General features: G+C 40.4%; 1 protein-coding gene across 3 annotated transcripts in view; it reads left to right on the forward strand.

Annotated features, from left to right (window-relative positions):
* Positions 1-15,786, forward strand: part of EEFSEC (eukaryotic elongation factor, selenocysteine-tRNA specific) — a 251,422-nt gene that overhangs the window by 54,699 nt on the left and 180,937 nt on the right. For all 3 annotated transcript variants that reach the window (XM_083418565.1, XM_083418563.1, XM_083418564.1), the window contains 2 exons: positions 5,666-5,762; positions 8,328-8,492. In XM_083418565.1, coding sequence (XP_083274691.1) covers positions 5,666-5,762; positions 8,328-8,492 — 262 coding nt within the window. The remainder of the gene's footprint in view (positions 1-5,665; positions 5,763-8,327; positions 8,493-15,786) is intronic.

The following is a 15,786-nucleotide window of genomic DNA, read 5'->3' on the forward strand; positions in this document are numbered from 1 at the left end:
TCAACCTGTTTTATAGTTTGATTCCTCTTTATTTTGTTATTCTTTGGTAAGTAAATACTTTCATATTTGCTCTGAGCTATCTTAAAATTTCAAAGCTCTAATTTCTCATTGACCTCAAATACATGGTAAAGAATTTTATAGTTCTGGCTGTTTGTAAAATCAGTCAGGTAATATAATATCAGTGGCTTGAGTATTGGGTAAGAATGTAATTTCAGTAATAAGGTCCATGAGACTGCAAAAACTGAGCAGAATTATTATTTTACAACAACACCAAGTGAAGGATTTCCTGAAATGTTATTTACTTGCTAGAAAGTTTGGTTTACAGTACATCTGTGATGCATCTGTTATGTTTGAACATACTGGCAACAGATGTTCAGCTGAGGGGAATATTCAGGTGAGTTGTACTTGTGAAACCGAATACTTATACTTGAGTTTATCCTTTCTCTATAATGTTGTCCCCGGAAAATGAAAAGGATTTTCTAGCTTTTACTTGAGTTGATATTACTGCTACTACTTGACACTGGGTTAAATATGCAACCTTGTTATAAATCAAGAGAAAATGACCACTGTAGAGGTCAACACCCTTCAACACCCAGATAGACTGAGGATTCTGACTGTAGGGTTGACAAAAGCTGGAAATATATAGCAAGGATATAAATGTCATATTAAAAATCCTCTCACCCTCTTCTCTGTTAAACCTTTGTAGCCCTTTGAACCTCATAATTCTCAGAAGCCATTTCACCAGGCCTTCTGGCATATCTTGGAAGTTAAAGTGCAAGTGTGTTCTACAAAAAAAAAAAAAGAGCTCATAAATTAGAATGCTTGATCTTCCTTCCTCCATTATTAAAATTCAGGGTCATGCAGTCTCATATTTTTCAGGTGATCTCTGTCTTTGTGATTAGGAATATGATTGTTTCCATCAGCAAACCAACATTTGGCCAGCAGGAATTTCTGAAACATTCCTGATTCTTAGTACGTAAGCCAGCAGCACCATGGCTTATTGGATTGATGTAGTTGTGCATAGTCCTGCTGCTCACACTGGTCAGGATGGAAGCTTAGGAGATTGTGCCTCCCTGCCTCTACCTACCAAGTTTAGTGCAACGATCCTGTGTTGCATAAGTGTTACCAGAACCTGTTAGTTTAAGAACCTTGCAGTTTATACTAGCCGACTAGCTTCCACCATGCTCCAATAAAGGTCGATGCAATAACAGTAGCTGTATCAAAAGCTTAACAGTTTGCTTAGAAAGCTCCATGTCTCATCCCCAATTCCCACAGCCATTATCTCTCCCACCTCCTTTAAGTGACTTGTGAAGGAGTAAGGGCAAAACCTTTGTTGGGCTGGTTTTCATTTTCCTAAAAAAAATTGTATTTGTGCATTATGTTAAAACACTTTAGCAAGCTGCCACATTTTTCTCTAGGGTGTAACAGATTGTCTTATTTATAGATTATAATGTAAGGATTTTTTCCAGGACCGATTGGATGCTTTTGTTTGGGGAACATGCCTATTCCTCTGAAGTTTGTGGATAAGCCCCCTTGCACGAGACACCCAGATTAGTTTTTAGTAAATTTATCTTGACCTCTTAGCCACACTTCTAGTACTCCTTGTAGTGATTCTGCTCTCTGCTGGGACTAGCCCATTAAAGATGCTTAGATGTGAAGGGTGGATAGATACTGCAGGAAGTTAGACTAGCTGCCCTTTTGCCCTGCAGTTTTGTGGTTCTTATAGTTGCCAGTTTTGGCTCTTTGAGTGAGCTGCATATATTTCTACACAAAGGGCTCCTTTCTCATTCCTTTTGAATGCATGTAGGCTCTAATGAATGTATGGGGGCTGCGGATGAATGCAGAGAGGCACTTAAGGACTTCCAGTGAGTTGAACGGATTATTTGCTAAAATATTAGTGATACAATCCATGCTAACAGAGAGGCATAGCATCAAGCCAGATTCATATCATGCAGAGGACAGGAATAGGAATTGCATCCTCCTTGGCAACCGGTAGGCGACTTCATTACTGTGTTACCATGAATTGTAAAGCTGGAAAGAAAGTGATGGCATTCACTCAAAGTCTCCTTGCACTGAAGCAGGATCTTCTGAATCTATATACATCTTAGACCAGGGGACGCCTAGCATTTTGACACTAGGGGTGAGAACATTTTTCACACAGGGAGCTTTTCAAGCCCCTGTAGCACTGCAACGTGGAAAGCTGCACCTGCTGAAACCGCTTTTAGGTCAATGAAATAGTACAGTAGCCCTAATATTCAAAGTTTGGTCTTTCCTGATTTGATGGTGGGCCAGTTTGGATATAATGCTGAATCATTGTTTAGTGTTGCACAGGAGTAGTTTTTCTGAACCAATGTTTCTGCAGGGAAGTGGCAAGGTCAGGACTGTGTTGCTGCATTGGTGGGTGTACTGGATTGGCTGTGTCCCTATATATATTTCATTTTACAACAAACAACAAACTCTTAAAAATCAAGTTATTACATATTTCATATTTCGACTCCCTTCCCCCTCTTTCTGTGGTTCCTTATATTTATAATATTTTTCCTCCATTTCCAAATTAAACCAATTTATTATTTAACACATATAATCCATAGTTGTTTAATATCACTGCACATATTTACATTAATCCAGCTAATGCCCTAATCTCTTTGCAATATTTTTGTAAACATTCAATAAACGATTTCCACTCTATATTAAAAACATTGCAGTCTTGATTTCTTATTCTTCCAGTCCGCTTTGTTATCTCTGCATAGTTTCTGTTGCCATTCCTCTTTTGCCAGGACATTTTCTTCCTTCCATCTTTGGGAAAAATAAGATTTGAGTGGCCATGGTTGCATACATAAATTGATTTTTATATTGTTTAAGTATCTCTGGTCCCATAATTCCCCAAAGAAAAGCCTTCGGTTTCTTCATAAAAGTTGTGTCCCTGTGCCATCCTGGTCTGTGGCAGCGTGTCAGGAGGGCGGCTGTGCCTCACTGTCTCACCACACTGGCCTCTCATGGTCTTATGGGCACAAGCTGCAGCATTCCTTGGACTTTCTCTCCCTGCTTTGAGGGACTTTGGTAACTTCAAAGTCCAGTTAGTGAACAAAGCACAGTTTGATCCTGGCTTCTCTGAGCTAACTACAATTTAAACTGACAAGAGGTCCCTGATTTCAGATGTAACATGGAGCTCTGGTTAATTTAAAATAGAATGTGGAAGCTTTCAATCTGCTGTTCTTGTGAGTGAATGTGTGTGTTTGTGGTGGAGGGAGAGCTCCTGAGCTTGCATCTTACAGCTTCTGCATATAATATTAAAGTGTGTCCAGATTGGCCCCATATCTGTAGATGTGGGCCTCAAATATAAGCGGCACCCCTTCCTCCAGTTTTGTGATAAGTTTGGCTGACTGGTTTATTTATTTCTGTAGCACGTCTAGCATTCCAAATGCTTCACAGTGCTTACTGTATTCTTAAAAATCCCACAAGTGTTAAATTCTCCGTTGCTTCTGTTACAGATTCAGGAGCCAAGAGATTGCGATAGGTCCAAGAGTTTATCCACTAGTGACCAGTAATTTGAACCCAGTCCTTCTAGGTCCAAGACTGCATGTCTGCAAACTCTATCTGTCAGACCCACTTTTCTTAGTGCAGATCCTGTCTATCCGATATGTCACGTCTACTTGTGTGAACGTTGATACCTCGTAGGAAGTGGAGGACAGGGGAGACATCTGAAAATCTCAGGGGGAAATGGAAATTCTCACCTCAGTTGGCCACATTTGAGGCACAAGATTAAAGCTAGCCATGTAATACTGCACCCCTTCCCCACTTCCTCTCCTCTTCCTACTCACCCTGATATATGTTTGGTGGCTCTTGTATAAATTAATATGTTTTTATAGAGTGGAACTGTAGTCTTCTTCATTTTCCAGTGTTTTAGCAAAGGTATTACTGTGAGAAGCAGGTGTTCTGATGCCACTAAAACTGGTTACAGGGGGGAAAAGTTTGTTCCCAAGGCATGCTATATGTTAATACATTTGTAAGAGCAAGATGTCATGTTTTCAGCCCTTGCCTCTGAAAAAAACACACACCAAGGCACCTAATTCAACATTAATTTATATGTATTAGGAGAGATTGCCCAAATGTATTTGGATAAAAATAATTGAATTTCCAAAAAGCTTTATGGTTAATCGCTCGAATTCTCAGTACACATTTTTATCGTCCTTTGTCCCTGGGAACCTTAGGCTTATGGCACATAAACAGAGAAAATACCTTGTATACAGGATTAGTGTTAGATAACTTCAGTGGAAGGGCAATACACTTGGGCTGTGATCCCAGTGGAGCCTGCACTGGAGCAGCTTTGAGAATCAAACTTCCCATGAACATTCTTGCTTTGTCAAAAAGTTCCCTTCCCCCAGGAACTTGCCCCTTTGAGATGAAAATCTCAGGCTTTGGAGCCAGAAAACAAAAAAGGCAAGGGACAGGCCTTTGACTCAGAAACTTCTTGCCAGTATTTGTTATGTGGCTGAAGTTGAATGCTTGCTAGAACTGAGCATTTACTGTATTTGTAACATTTTCCTGCCCCCACTTTTTATGGCAGAAAATGAGCTATTATCATTCCGTTTACTTAGGTTTTTGTCTTAAGAAGGAAAAAAGCCTTCTTTTTAAAAGTGCCAGTAGTATTTGTGAGGCAAAATCTGATCGCAGGTGGAGAAGATATGTGGCAGAGGATTCAGCATCCTGAGAATGTCAGCTTTCGATTTTTAAATGCCTTCAATTGCTGATTTCAAGTTCTTCATTATATAGGCGAGTCTTATATAAATATTGCTGATTCTTGCTGAGAACCCTAAGCTGTCTGAAAGAGAAGCCATAGCAGAGCACAGACCATGTATTTTGTGTTTAGGAAGCCCAGCTCCAGTTTCTAGATTCTCTGGTTCCATACTCAGCTAGCAGGAGATGTAAAAGTTGTCTGTCTGAGACCTTGAAGAGTCCCTGCGTTGATGATATCGTCTGAAACTTGGCTACTCCTAATTTATTACTTTCCTAGAAAGTAAGAAAGGGAAGGCAGAACGCATACAAAGACACACACTATAGCCTTGAAAAGTTCATCACTGAATAGACCATGATTCCATTTGCAGGTGGAAGTGTACTGTTACGTGATTTGCTTCCTGTTGAGTTGGCACCACTGAAAAATCAGGAAAGTGTTGTGGTTTTCCTGGTGAAAGCAGGCGGGCAGGACACATTTGCCTTGGAGTTTGTGGGGCTGCTCCATGGAACAGAACCAATGCAGTAGGATGAGGCTGGGTCAAATTAATTTCCCCCTTAGTTTCTTTGGACCAGTCCTTGGACTTGACTGGGTCATTAGCCTATACACCAAAAATGTAAAATGTCCTTATTTAGGCACTTGCTTGGGAGATTGAGGAGGAAGGTCTGGATTGGTTAGGTGCCACTCAAACTGTATTTGGTCTAGTTATGCTTTTTTAGTTTTTTAAACATTAATTGGTTTCAGGGAATATTCAACATGTTTGTTTATATGAAATCATCGCTGGGCAGGAGGGTGTTATTACTGGAATTTTATAGTGTAGTTTATTTTCTTCTCTGAGCCACTTAGGAATGGAGTGGTCTTGAAATCTATTTTTAAAAAGAGAAGAAAAAAGAAGGAGTGACTTGTCTCTGAGGTGGAATTCTCTTTTCTCAGGTTCCATGGGTGCCCTATAGTTGCCACTGCAGCAAAGCCTGGCGGACCAGAAGCTCCAGAAACAGTGACGCCGATAGGGGTTTCTGAACTAATTGAGGTATGTGTCTTGGAAATGTTGTCAGTCTGGGCATCCTTGTGTCTGAAGGATAGTGTGAAATGATTTAATTGGAGGGGTGTATCTGAAGCAGTCCCTCACCAATAGAATTAGGGAATATAATTCTATTTTAAGAATACAAGCACGGCTTGGTGGGATGAGTGAGAGGGCCTTCTCAGCTGCTGCACCCAGATTAAGAGTCACTTTGTCCTGTGAAGTGCCACTGGCCTCCTCCCTTCCTACTTCTCCTTCTCCTTCTCCTTCTTCTTCTCCTTCTCCTTCTCTCCGCGGCTTTGTTTGTTTGTTTGTTTGTCTGTTAGCAAAGGCTGCAATCCTATTCATACCTTTGGTGAGAAGTCCCTTGTACTCAGCAGAACTTCCTTTTGAAGTTCTGGGTAGACACACATAGGATTGCACTGTTCAAAGTAAACATTGTAGAGCTAAACTTTGAGTACTTAATAAATAAATTGAATTTTAAAACTTTAAAAACCAAGTTAGAAGCTACTTTATCCTAAGTCACTGCTCTATTTCTGTGACTGGTTTCCATCTTCTTCATGGTGGAAATGCCATGACTTAACTGGGTGGTCTCATGCATGTTAACTGTGTTTTGCCACAAAGTCATTCCCTGTCCTCCACGCTTCAACCATTATTTCATGATTGTCATATATGCTTGCTGATCTAGCTGTGTAAATTGTATATGTTTCCTTTGTGTATGTGTGAGAAATGGCTAGGGGTATATTCTCACAGTTTAAGGTGCCCAAATTCGCCACAGGGTTTCCTCCTCTTGAAAGGCAGAAATGTAGACACAGACTTGAGATGGTGCAGATAAATTTCGTTAGTTTATTCAGAGGGTTCCACTGCAGAAAAAGACAATGCAAAGTTTTCCATGTTTCTGGCAGGAGTTTGTTTATTTATTTAAATATATTTTTTGTCCTGGTATGGTCTGCATGAGTGAGCTTTCAAATTACCACTACAATTGTATGCATAAGCTTGCAGGTATCTACCTATCAGCTTGGAGAATATCAATGACAAAATATACTTAATTGATTAGCATGTTTTTGAGAAAAAAATGTGCATATTCCAGGTTGACCAAGCTACCTTTAAAGTAAACCGTTTAGAAAGTTGAGAAGCATCTTTCCTAACTGTCTCTATTTGTCCTCTATGTAGCAGCATCTAAGTTCAGTAGTTTTCCTAAAAATGTGTCCTAAATTCTCGACCTGTAAATTTACCACCTAGGATAGTAACTTTAAAAAGAAGAGCTGTTCAGAAGGCAGTAATATCTTGTCCACTTGATGCAACCATGAACTTAAAGATAACTTTGATTATAACATAAAATGTGTGAGTTTACAATATATTTTTTCAATAAATCATGGTTGATTATTTATTGTGACAAACTAAAATTGAAATTGGTGGTGCCTAAGACTGCCCCAAGGAATGATTTTATTTAAAATGTATAGGGCTCGGTTGTGCACTTGGAGGTTTCCTCCACCCCCATTTTTTAAGGACTACAATCATGATCTATGCATGGATTGTGGGACCTGATTGGTTATGTATTGACTTTGTATAACCTGGATTTAAGTGCAATGGATTCATTGTGTAGTCTCCAGCAAGTCACTATTTCTTGGCCTCAGTTTACCATCCATGAAATGGAAATTCTAATGTCCCACATTTCACAGAGTAGTTAGTAGCCAAATGAGGTAAAAGCACATTAGGTTACAGATGGGGAGTATGATGCATTTAGAAACATATGTGAGGCAGGAGGGAAATTGTGAGCTTTGACCTAGATCTCCAATTACAATAATATCAGAATGCCCAGATGAAATTTAGTGTGAGCCCTCCTGCATACTATAGATGCGTGCACCTGGATTTAAATCCCTTTGCAATCCCTTTCAACAGAGAGCCCTCCACCTTGCTTACTGGGCTCTGGACGCCTTCATGAGATCTTGAATGGTACTGCGAGATTTTCTGAAGGCCTTGTGAGACCTTCTCAGAACCCAGTAAGCAAGCCTGAGAGCTCAAAAGCTCTTTCTGCACCAGGAAAGCCAGGTATGGAAAGAGCTTTTAAGATTCCTGACTTGCACAAGCTTAATTTGTGTGATATCAGCTGGCCAGCCACCAAATGCATAAAGCAAGTTGCGATCCTGCTGTAGTCACAAATTGTCCAAGGCAAAGAGAGGAGCGGATACAGGGATTTTTGAACTTTTCATGTGTGCAGCTCTTGAGAACAGGTCGGGGTATATGCATCCAGGGGACGCAATCAGTTGCTCTTCACTGTAGCCCAGCAGTGTCTGCATTGCCTTATGGCAGGATCTTTGTCCCTGGCATTGTTTGCTAACCAAGCTGATTGTGCTGCGCCAAGTCCTTAAGGCAGAAAACTGAACTAAGCGTGCATATTCTGGGTAGCGTAGCCAGTTCATTTGACGGTGGCCAGCTCCAACCTTGCTGCAGGACACCTGGAATCAGAAAAAGTATATAATGGTTAAATCAGTCCTCCTCATGTTTCCTCCGTTCATGTGCGATATGACGGTTCACCAACCTATAGTGCTTCTTTTTTTGTATTGTGTTTAGGTCCTGAAGTCAGAGGCTTACCTACCCACAAGAGACCCATCGGGATCTTTCCTCATGGCCGTAGATCACTGCTTCTCCATTAAGGGCCAAGGCACTGTGATGACGGGAACTATTCTTTCAGGCTGTGTCAGCAATGGAGACAATGTGGAGATTCCTGCCCTCAAGGTGAGTGTATCATTTCTATCTCTAACATCTCTATAAAAGGGAATGAGAAAAACATGCAGAAGGTAAGAGTGTGCTTGCTTCTCCCTCGCTTCCCGTCTCTCCATATATTTCCTAACTTACCTAGCCAACCTGTGTTGGTTTGCTTGTTGGGAACGTAACAAACCCTTTGGGAAAACCTGTATAGCACCATGCAGGTTTGCAAGGCAAATGGAAGCCGCAAGCTGGCTTCTTAAATGGGGAAGGCACCAGAAACAAGGATATGGGAAACAGTTCAGGCAGCCAAATGGGGCAAAATCTTTGCCTGATTGTAGCAGCAGACAGAAGTGAGAAGAGAACGAATTCAGGGCATGTTTGTAGTCGAGAACATTAGGTGAACATTTTAAAATCTGCTTTCAGCGAGATTATGTGCCTGAGGACTGTGGGTTCAGTCCTTTTTGGAGACATTATTTAGAAAGACACAGGAAATCACTGGGGAAAATATTTTGACAGGGGAATCAGACAACTTTAATATTCTGCCTGCTTCAGAAAAGGAGGAGACTATAAGAAAAGTGTATGGCACTAGAAAAGTTAGCTGTTGCAATAAAATGTTATATGGCATCAGCCTGTGAACAAACCATGAACCAAAGCTGAGTAATTATTTTTCCATATATTTCCAGCTGAAAATGTATATGAGCAGCTATTAGCATGGTAAAAAATGTAACATCATACCCTTTGAATGTTCAAATGTCATGGACCTGGAAGAAATGTATATCCTAAAACTGAACTTAAGTGTTTCCATTTATTCAGATGTAAATCTGCTTAGAATGTCACCCTTTGCAATCCAATCCTAAGCATGTTTCCTCAAAGGTGAGTCCCACTCTGTTGTAAGGGATTCACTCCCATTTTAGTGAGGATACGATTGCAGCCTTGGATCCATTGGAGATCAGCTTAGTATCCATTCCTTCCTTCACGTGTCCTGAATGTTACAAATGTCTCCGTTTTTGCTTTCCACCACCTCTCTCTGATTATTCTCTCTCAATCTGAGTTATCTGACATTTCGAAAACTGTCTGAAAAAACCTAGAAGTCCCCTTTCTAACTTTGGAAGGCTTAGCACTGTCAGTGAATGTGAATCATGTGCTGACATTTTTATTGCTAGACAAGAAGAGAGTCATGGCTACAAAACAAGCAAAATGACTATCTTCTTTCCATTAGGGTGGAATGGAACATCAAATGTGAGACACAATAAATGAATGATAAATGGGGCTTTTCAGATATTGGGTTGGAAATCTTGTACCGTAAACCATTTGATTCTGAAATGCAGTTTTTCAGATAACCCTTTAAATATTTGTCATAAGTAAAACGTTGTTTCATTAGTCTTCATTTTTGCCTAAAACTAGTAAGATTATATGGAAAAGAAGGACAGCACGGCTTGTAATGTGAAGAATGGATAAGATCAAACAGATGAGAGAGGTGTGTGTACAGTGAAACTTGGAAAATTAGAATATTGTGGAAAAGATCATTTATTTCAGTAATTCAACTTAAAAGGTGAAACTAATATATGAGATAGACTCATGACATACAAAGTGAGATATGTCAAGCCTTTATTTGTTATAATTGTGATGATTATGGGGTACAGTTGTTTCAATCAACATGCTATAATAGAAAAGGGAATTCAAATCCTAGAGTTAAATAAAGAGATAGAAAGGCACAAGAACACCGGGGGAAAATCAAGACATCATTTCTTCATTATTAGGTAAGGTTCACTTTTATTGGGTTTGACAGCACCATGAAAAACCGAGTTGTTGTTTTGAAAAAAGGTTACATTATTGTTAGTAGTACTGATAGTAGTATTTTGCTTGTTGGCTATGTCTGTTCCTTAATTCAGGAGAGGGGAATCTGTGACCCTCTAGCTGAACTACAACTCTCATCATCCTTGACCATTAGCCATGTTGGCTGGGACTGATGGGAGCTGGGGTCCAGCAAAAGCTGGAGGTCCACAGGTTTCCCACCCCTGTTTTAGTTATGTAGAATATAATTTTAGTTAGATTTTCAGCATGCATCCAGCACTTTAGGTTTTTAGATAAGTGTGAAACCTCAATGTAAGACATGATTACATTGGGTTTCTCACGTATGCTGTGTGGAGTGCTAGGCTTGGATACCTGTGAGAGGGTATTCCGTTCACAGGTCTACAAAGTAACAGAGGAGGCAGATTTTATAGCACACTCTGGATCATGACACTCCTTGACCTTTCTTTGCCCTGACCCTTTGCTAACTGAGATTGACAGCTGGTGCCCACTGGGCATTGGGGACATTGCAAAACAGCTGCTTTCCAAATTCAAGGAACCCTCCCAGCAAATAAAGTGGCATCTCGTACCTATTCTGCTAATAGACTTCGACATCTGTGACCGCTTGAACTTGCACAAAGGAGGGACAGAGCAATTAAAAATAAACAGTGACATTCTCGAACGCCCATACTTTCTGATTGAGGTTGAGAACGCCAGCAGCACACAGATTCCTTTACACTGTTGCCTATGTAAATTGCCATCTGGGGTTGATTATTGGAACTGCAACGAGAGAAGTGTGTGTGTGTGTGTGTGTGTGTGTGTGTTGGCTAAAATGTTTGACGCAGCAAACCATTCTCCAATGAGGCAATTTAATACTATTTGCTCAACAGTACTTGAAATCCATCTTGAAGAGCATGAGCCTAGGATTTGTGCTTTGAAAATGTGGTGATAACACATTTCTGACTGGCCTTTGGGATTACCTTAATGATAATTAAGGTATTTAATTTGCCACATATCCAACTTAATAAACTGGAGGAGCATACATGATGTGACACAACTGCTGCCTTTTTAATAATAAAGTTTTGGAATGAGGATATCGAATATTGTGTTCCCTCCCCCTTTCTTGAGTCGTGGCAAAAAGAAAGAATTTGCCCATTACTCCAGTCATTTAAAAAACTTGGGAGCAAACTCCTAAGCAGAAAACTGAGTTGTCATCATTGTCTTTATTTTATAGGCTAGGAAGCAATGTTGTTACAGGAAGCTGCTGTAAAGGTAGATTTGTATGCCTTCAACCGGATTAGTTGAAAGCTATGTTTTCTCTCTTTCTCACTCCTGCACAGCCCAGTTGGCGACCCTTCTAGCACTTTCTAGGACACATCATAGAATCATAGAATTGTAGAGTTAGAAGGGAACCTGAGGATCTTCTACTGTAGTTCAATCCCTTGTGATCCAGGAATCTCAACTAAAACATCCATGGCAGATGGCTATCCAACCTCTGCTTAAAAACCTCCAAGGAAGGAGAGTCCACCTTCCCAGGGACTCTGCTCCACTCTTGAACAGCTCTTTCTGTCAGAAGGTTCATCCTGACGTTTCTTTTGCCGTGGCCGATAGATGGGACTTTATTTTCACAGCATTGTCTTGCTGTGTGTTCTGTTGCTGCTTCTCATAAGGAAGAAGTGGTTAAAGCAGGATAATGGATGCAAGAAGTAAAGAATGGCAGCACTAGATAGTACAAAAGCAAAACTGACAGGTGAATCTTTGAACACATTGAGTTTGTGGGAGGGGGTTATTGGTTTGTTTCTGTTTTTATTATGTGTTTGTGTTCTCATTTTATATTTTTATGTTGTGAACTGCCCTGTGATCTTTGGATGAAGGGCGATATACAGATTTAATAAATAGCAACAACAACAATTGATGCCTATGAATTGCCCGCGGTTGCTGTTTATATTCTTGGCTTGATAAAACATGCTAAAGCACAGTCTACAGTGGTACCTCGCATGACGAATGCCTCGCAAGACGAAAAACTCTCAAGACGAAAGAGTTTTTTGTTTTTGGAGTTGCTTCGCAAGACGAATTTCCCTATGGGCTTGCTTCGCAAGACGAAAACGTCTTGCGCCTTTTTCTTAAAACCGTCAATGCATTCCTATGGGAAACTGTCAATGCACAGTGGTACCTCGCAAGACAAAAAATTCACAAGACGAAAAAACTCTCAGAACGAATTAATTTCGTCTTGCGAGGCACCACTGTATATAGAATTAATTTTATGGATGACCTACAATGCTACTGCTTGCATAACAGCACTTCTGCTTGTCTTCCCTTCCTCCCCCCATGCACCCCTAAAATATGTTCTGGAAGCCTGGATCAGATTTTGGGGCACACCAGCAGGGTATAGGCAGAGAAAATTATGCCCAGTTGCACACATGGAAATCTGTTGTGCATTTACTCAGGCATTGTTGGATGACACCAATATAGATGTTATACCACAACAGAAAATGAGAGAAATAATTTATAACCCATGTAATACAGTAGTTTTAGAAACATCGAATTCCAGCACTAAAACGGTTTTCCTGACCTGGAAGGAACAACTTTCTTTTATTACATATTAACTCAATAAGCTGCTCAGGTAAAGGAGACAAAACCAAACTGTGTCTTTGAAGTATCTGTAGGCAAGGTCTTGTCACTGCTGCAACCATTTGAACTGAGTCAGAAAACTAATTGGTAGCTACTACAGTTGGGCCGGAATTGATGTACGGTAGTATGTTCAGACCCTGATGTTGGGAAAGATGGAGGGCACAAGGAGAAGGGGACGACAGAGGACGAGATGGTTGGACAGTGTTCTCGAAGCTACAAACATGAATCTGACCAAACTGTGGGAGACAGTGGAAGACAGGAGTGCCTGGCGTGCTCTGGTCCAGGGGGTCACGAAGAGTTGGACACGACTAAACGACTAAACAACAACAAGTATGTTCAGACCTTCTGGTCCCAGTTAATCTAGCTGCTGAATTCTTCACTGGCTGTACTTTCAGAACTGTCTTCAAAGGAAACCCCATGTATAATGGAGCTGAATGTATACACTAGTGGCCAAAATTGTGGAAACCTTTTGGGAAAAGTGTATTTTCAAGGTTTGACGGCTCTTTAAAAACTTTTTTTTTTTTGAGCAATAGCATAAAATTATATATCAGTGGAAAGATAATTTAATGAAGAATGCAATGCAACAAAGTTTGTTCAGTTATCTGTATTCTTTCAAAAGTTACAGCCAAATAACAAGAAAAAGGAAGCAGAACTTGCTTAGGTTGATATGCAGTAGCTTTCATTCATTTGAATGTAGCCAATGAGCACGAGTGTTTAGAGAGCCAATCAGGTGTCATACTGTTTTGGGAATGATCCATTCAGGTCACAGTAGGATGCAGCTATTGATGTTACAGTAACTCAGTGCTGCTGAGGCCACTTGTACCTCCAGTGACAGTAGTGGATTCAGAAGGACCCCCAAGCTGCTCACCTGCTCCTTTAGTAGGGAGTGCAACTCCTTCCTGATCAGGTCGATTCCTTAATATTTATTCCTTTTGTCAGGATATGTAGAGATTTCTGTTGAAATATGAAGTGGTATATAAATTAAATAAACATGTAAGAGGATGGGAGGAACGAAGGTTGTGGATGGGCGCATAATGTAACCAGCTTAGAGCTGGGGGCAGGGTGAGTCCGTAGAGACCATAAGTACTGCTTTCATGCTTAAAGCACACACTTTAAGAAGGTATGCTATGACCCTAAGAGAAATAAGCCCACCTTACGTGCCAAGTTGTTGGTTTTTTTTATAAAAAAGTTATTAAATAATTAGAGTAGTTGTGGGAAGTATGGTGGTCTTCACTGGTAAGAGTGAAACAAATGTTGGAAAGCTGACTTATGTGTGGAGCTCAAAACATTAATTCCAAGAGAATAAAGACTTTTCTTAAATCTAGGAATTATACTAATTACCACAGATTTATGTACTATAGTTGTATAATAAAGATAACAGCAGCAGCAACAACAACAACAACAAATTCAGAACCACATGTTAGTGAGGGTTGCAGCTCATAGCAGCCGTTTGCAAATTACAATCAAGTGGCTTGGAAAAGCAGACATGACCCTCTACGTCCCCTTATCCTCAACTTTAGCTAAAAAAAGTCCATTAGGATTCTGACTTCTTAGTTCCTGTGCAAGATCGCTCCCTTTTAAAAGAACATTCGTCCAGAATTACTTTGGTCTTGTACATAAGCCTGTTAATAAGGAGGGAAACCCACGATAGTCAATTTTATGATAGTTTTATTTTGGTTTGCCTTAGTCTGTACCGTTTTCATAGTGCGCTACACACACACACACACACACACACACACACACACTACTATGAGCAAATCCAGTCAGGCTTGCAGTTATGGTGCACTGGAGGCTGTTCAAACTTAATGACAAACATATTCCAGTTCAGAGATGTGCCCAACCTGGCAACCTAATACAACATGTTTGTGCCAATGTGTTTACTTTCCTCCTGGCAAACAGTCAGTGTGTGACTCTGTTCCTACAGAATGGTTGGCATGCAATGTCCTAGGCGCTTGCTTGTTGGTGCAACAGATCTGAAGATATGGCTATAAGTAAAACTTCCTTTTTTAAAAAAAGGGGGGGGATCTGGAGCTCCTTGTGTTGCAAGTGTTTAAAGAATAAGATCGCAGCATGCCAAGAACTTCTCTTGCACAGGCCCCATTGAAATCAATATGTTTCCCGAGATCGCGGCTATGCTCTTGCGCCACTCCTATTTGTTTCAGTAAGGTTTGTTCTGTTCCTTGTGTATTGTGCTCTGTGAGTTTTTCAGATCTCTTGTTTGTGGAAAGTTCATTGGAAGGTTCTGATGCAAGTAGCTCTTTAGAAGCCTCTTTTTATTTTACCCTCATTATTTTGGTATATTTTTCAGCCATTGTTTTGTTGAAATGCTGTGAAGTGGAAGCCAGCTCATCAGATCTATTGGGTGGGAGAAACTAATAGATGAACAGGAGAGCTTAACATCTAGGGAAGAGTAAATTTCACACTTAGTTAAAATTATGAATACACTTTTAAGTAATTGTTGGTTCATTTCCTTTAATTGCCTCTCAATTACTGGGTTGAGGTGATCAGATTAGGCCAGGCACATCTTTACATAAGCAAAGCATGCAGGATTTGGCAGGTGATTGGATATAATTTCTTTTCCAGATGAAGATGGTATTCCTTATCTTGGTTTGCGTGACATGCTAAGTCAAGGGTTGGCTTAGCAAAACTGTGTGAGTGAGTGTGCTCCCAGAGACAAGCTCTCTTTGCTCCTCCCTGGTCCTTTTATGCTTCTAAGCTACATTAAACCAAAGTTTGCCTTAGCATGTTGTCCTTACGAGGGCTTATGGTTAAGCTTTCTTCTCACTAACCATAAGCTGTATTCAACCTTGTGTACAACTCCTGAGCCAGACCTTAGGGGTGAAGCAGTTTGCATGATCTCTCCTGATATAAGTTGTAGCTTTATGTCCTATCATTCAGA

The sequence above is a fragment of the Podarcis tiliguerta genome (assembly GCF_965153285.1).
Source record: "Podarcis tiliguerta genome assembly, chromosome: 2".
NCBI lineage: Eukaryota > Metazoa > Chordata > Lepidosauria > Squamata > Lacertidae > Podarcis > Podarcis tiliguerta.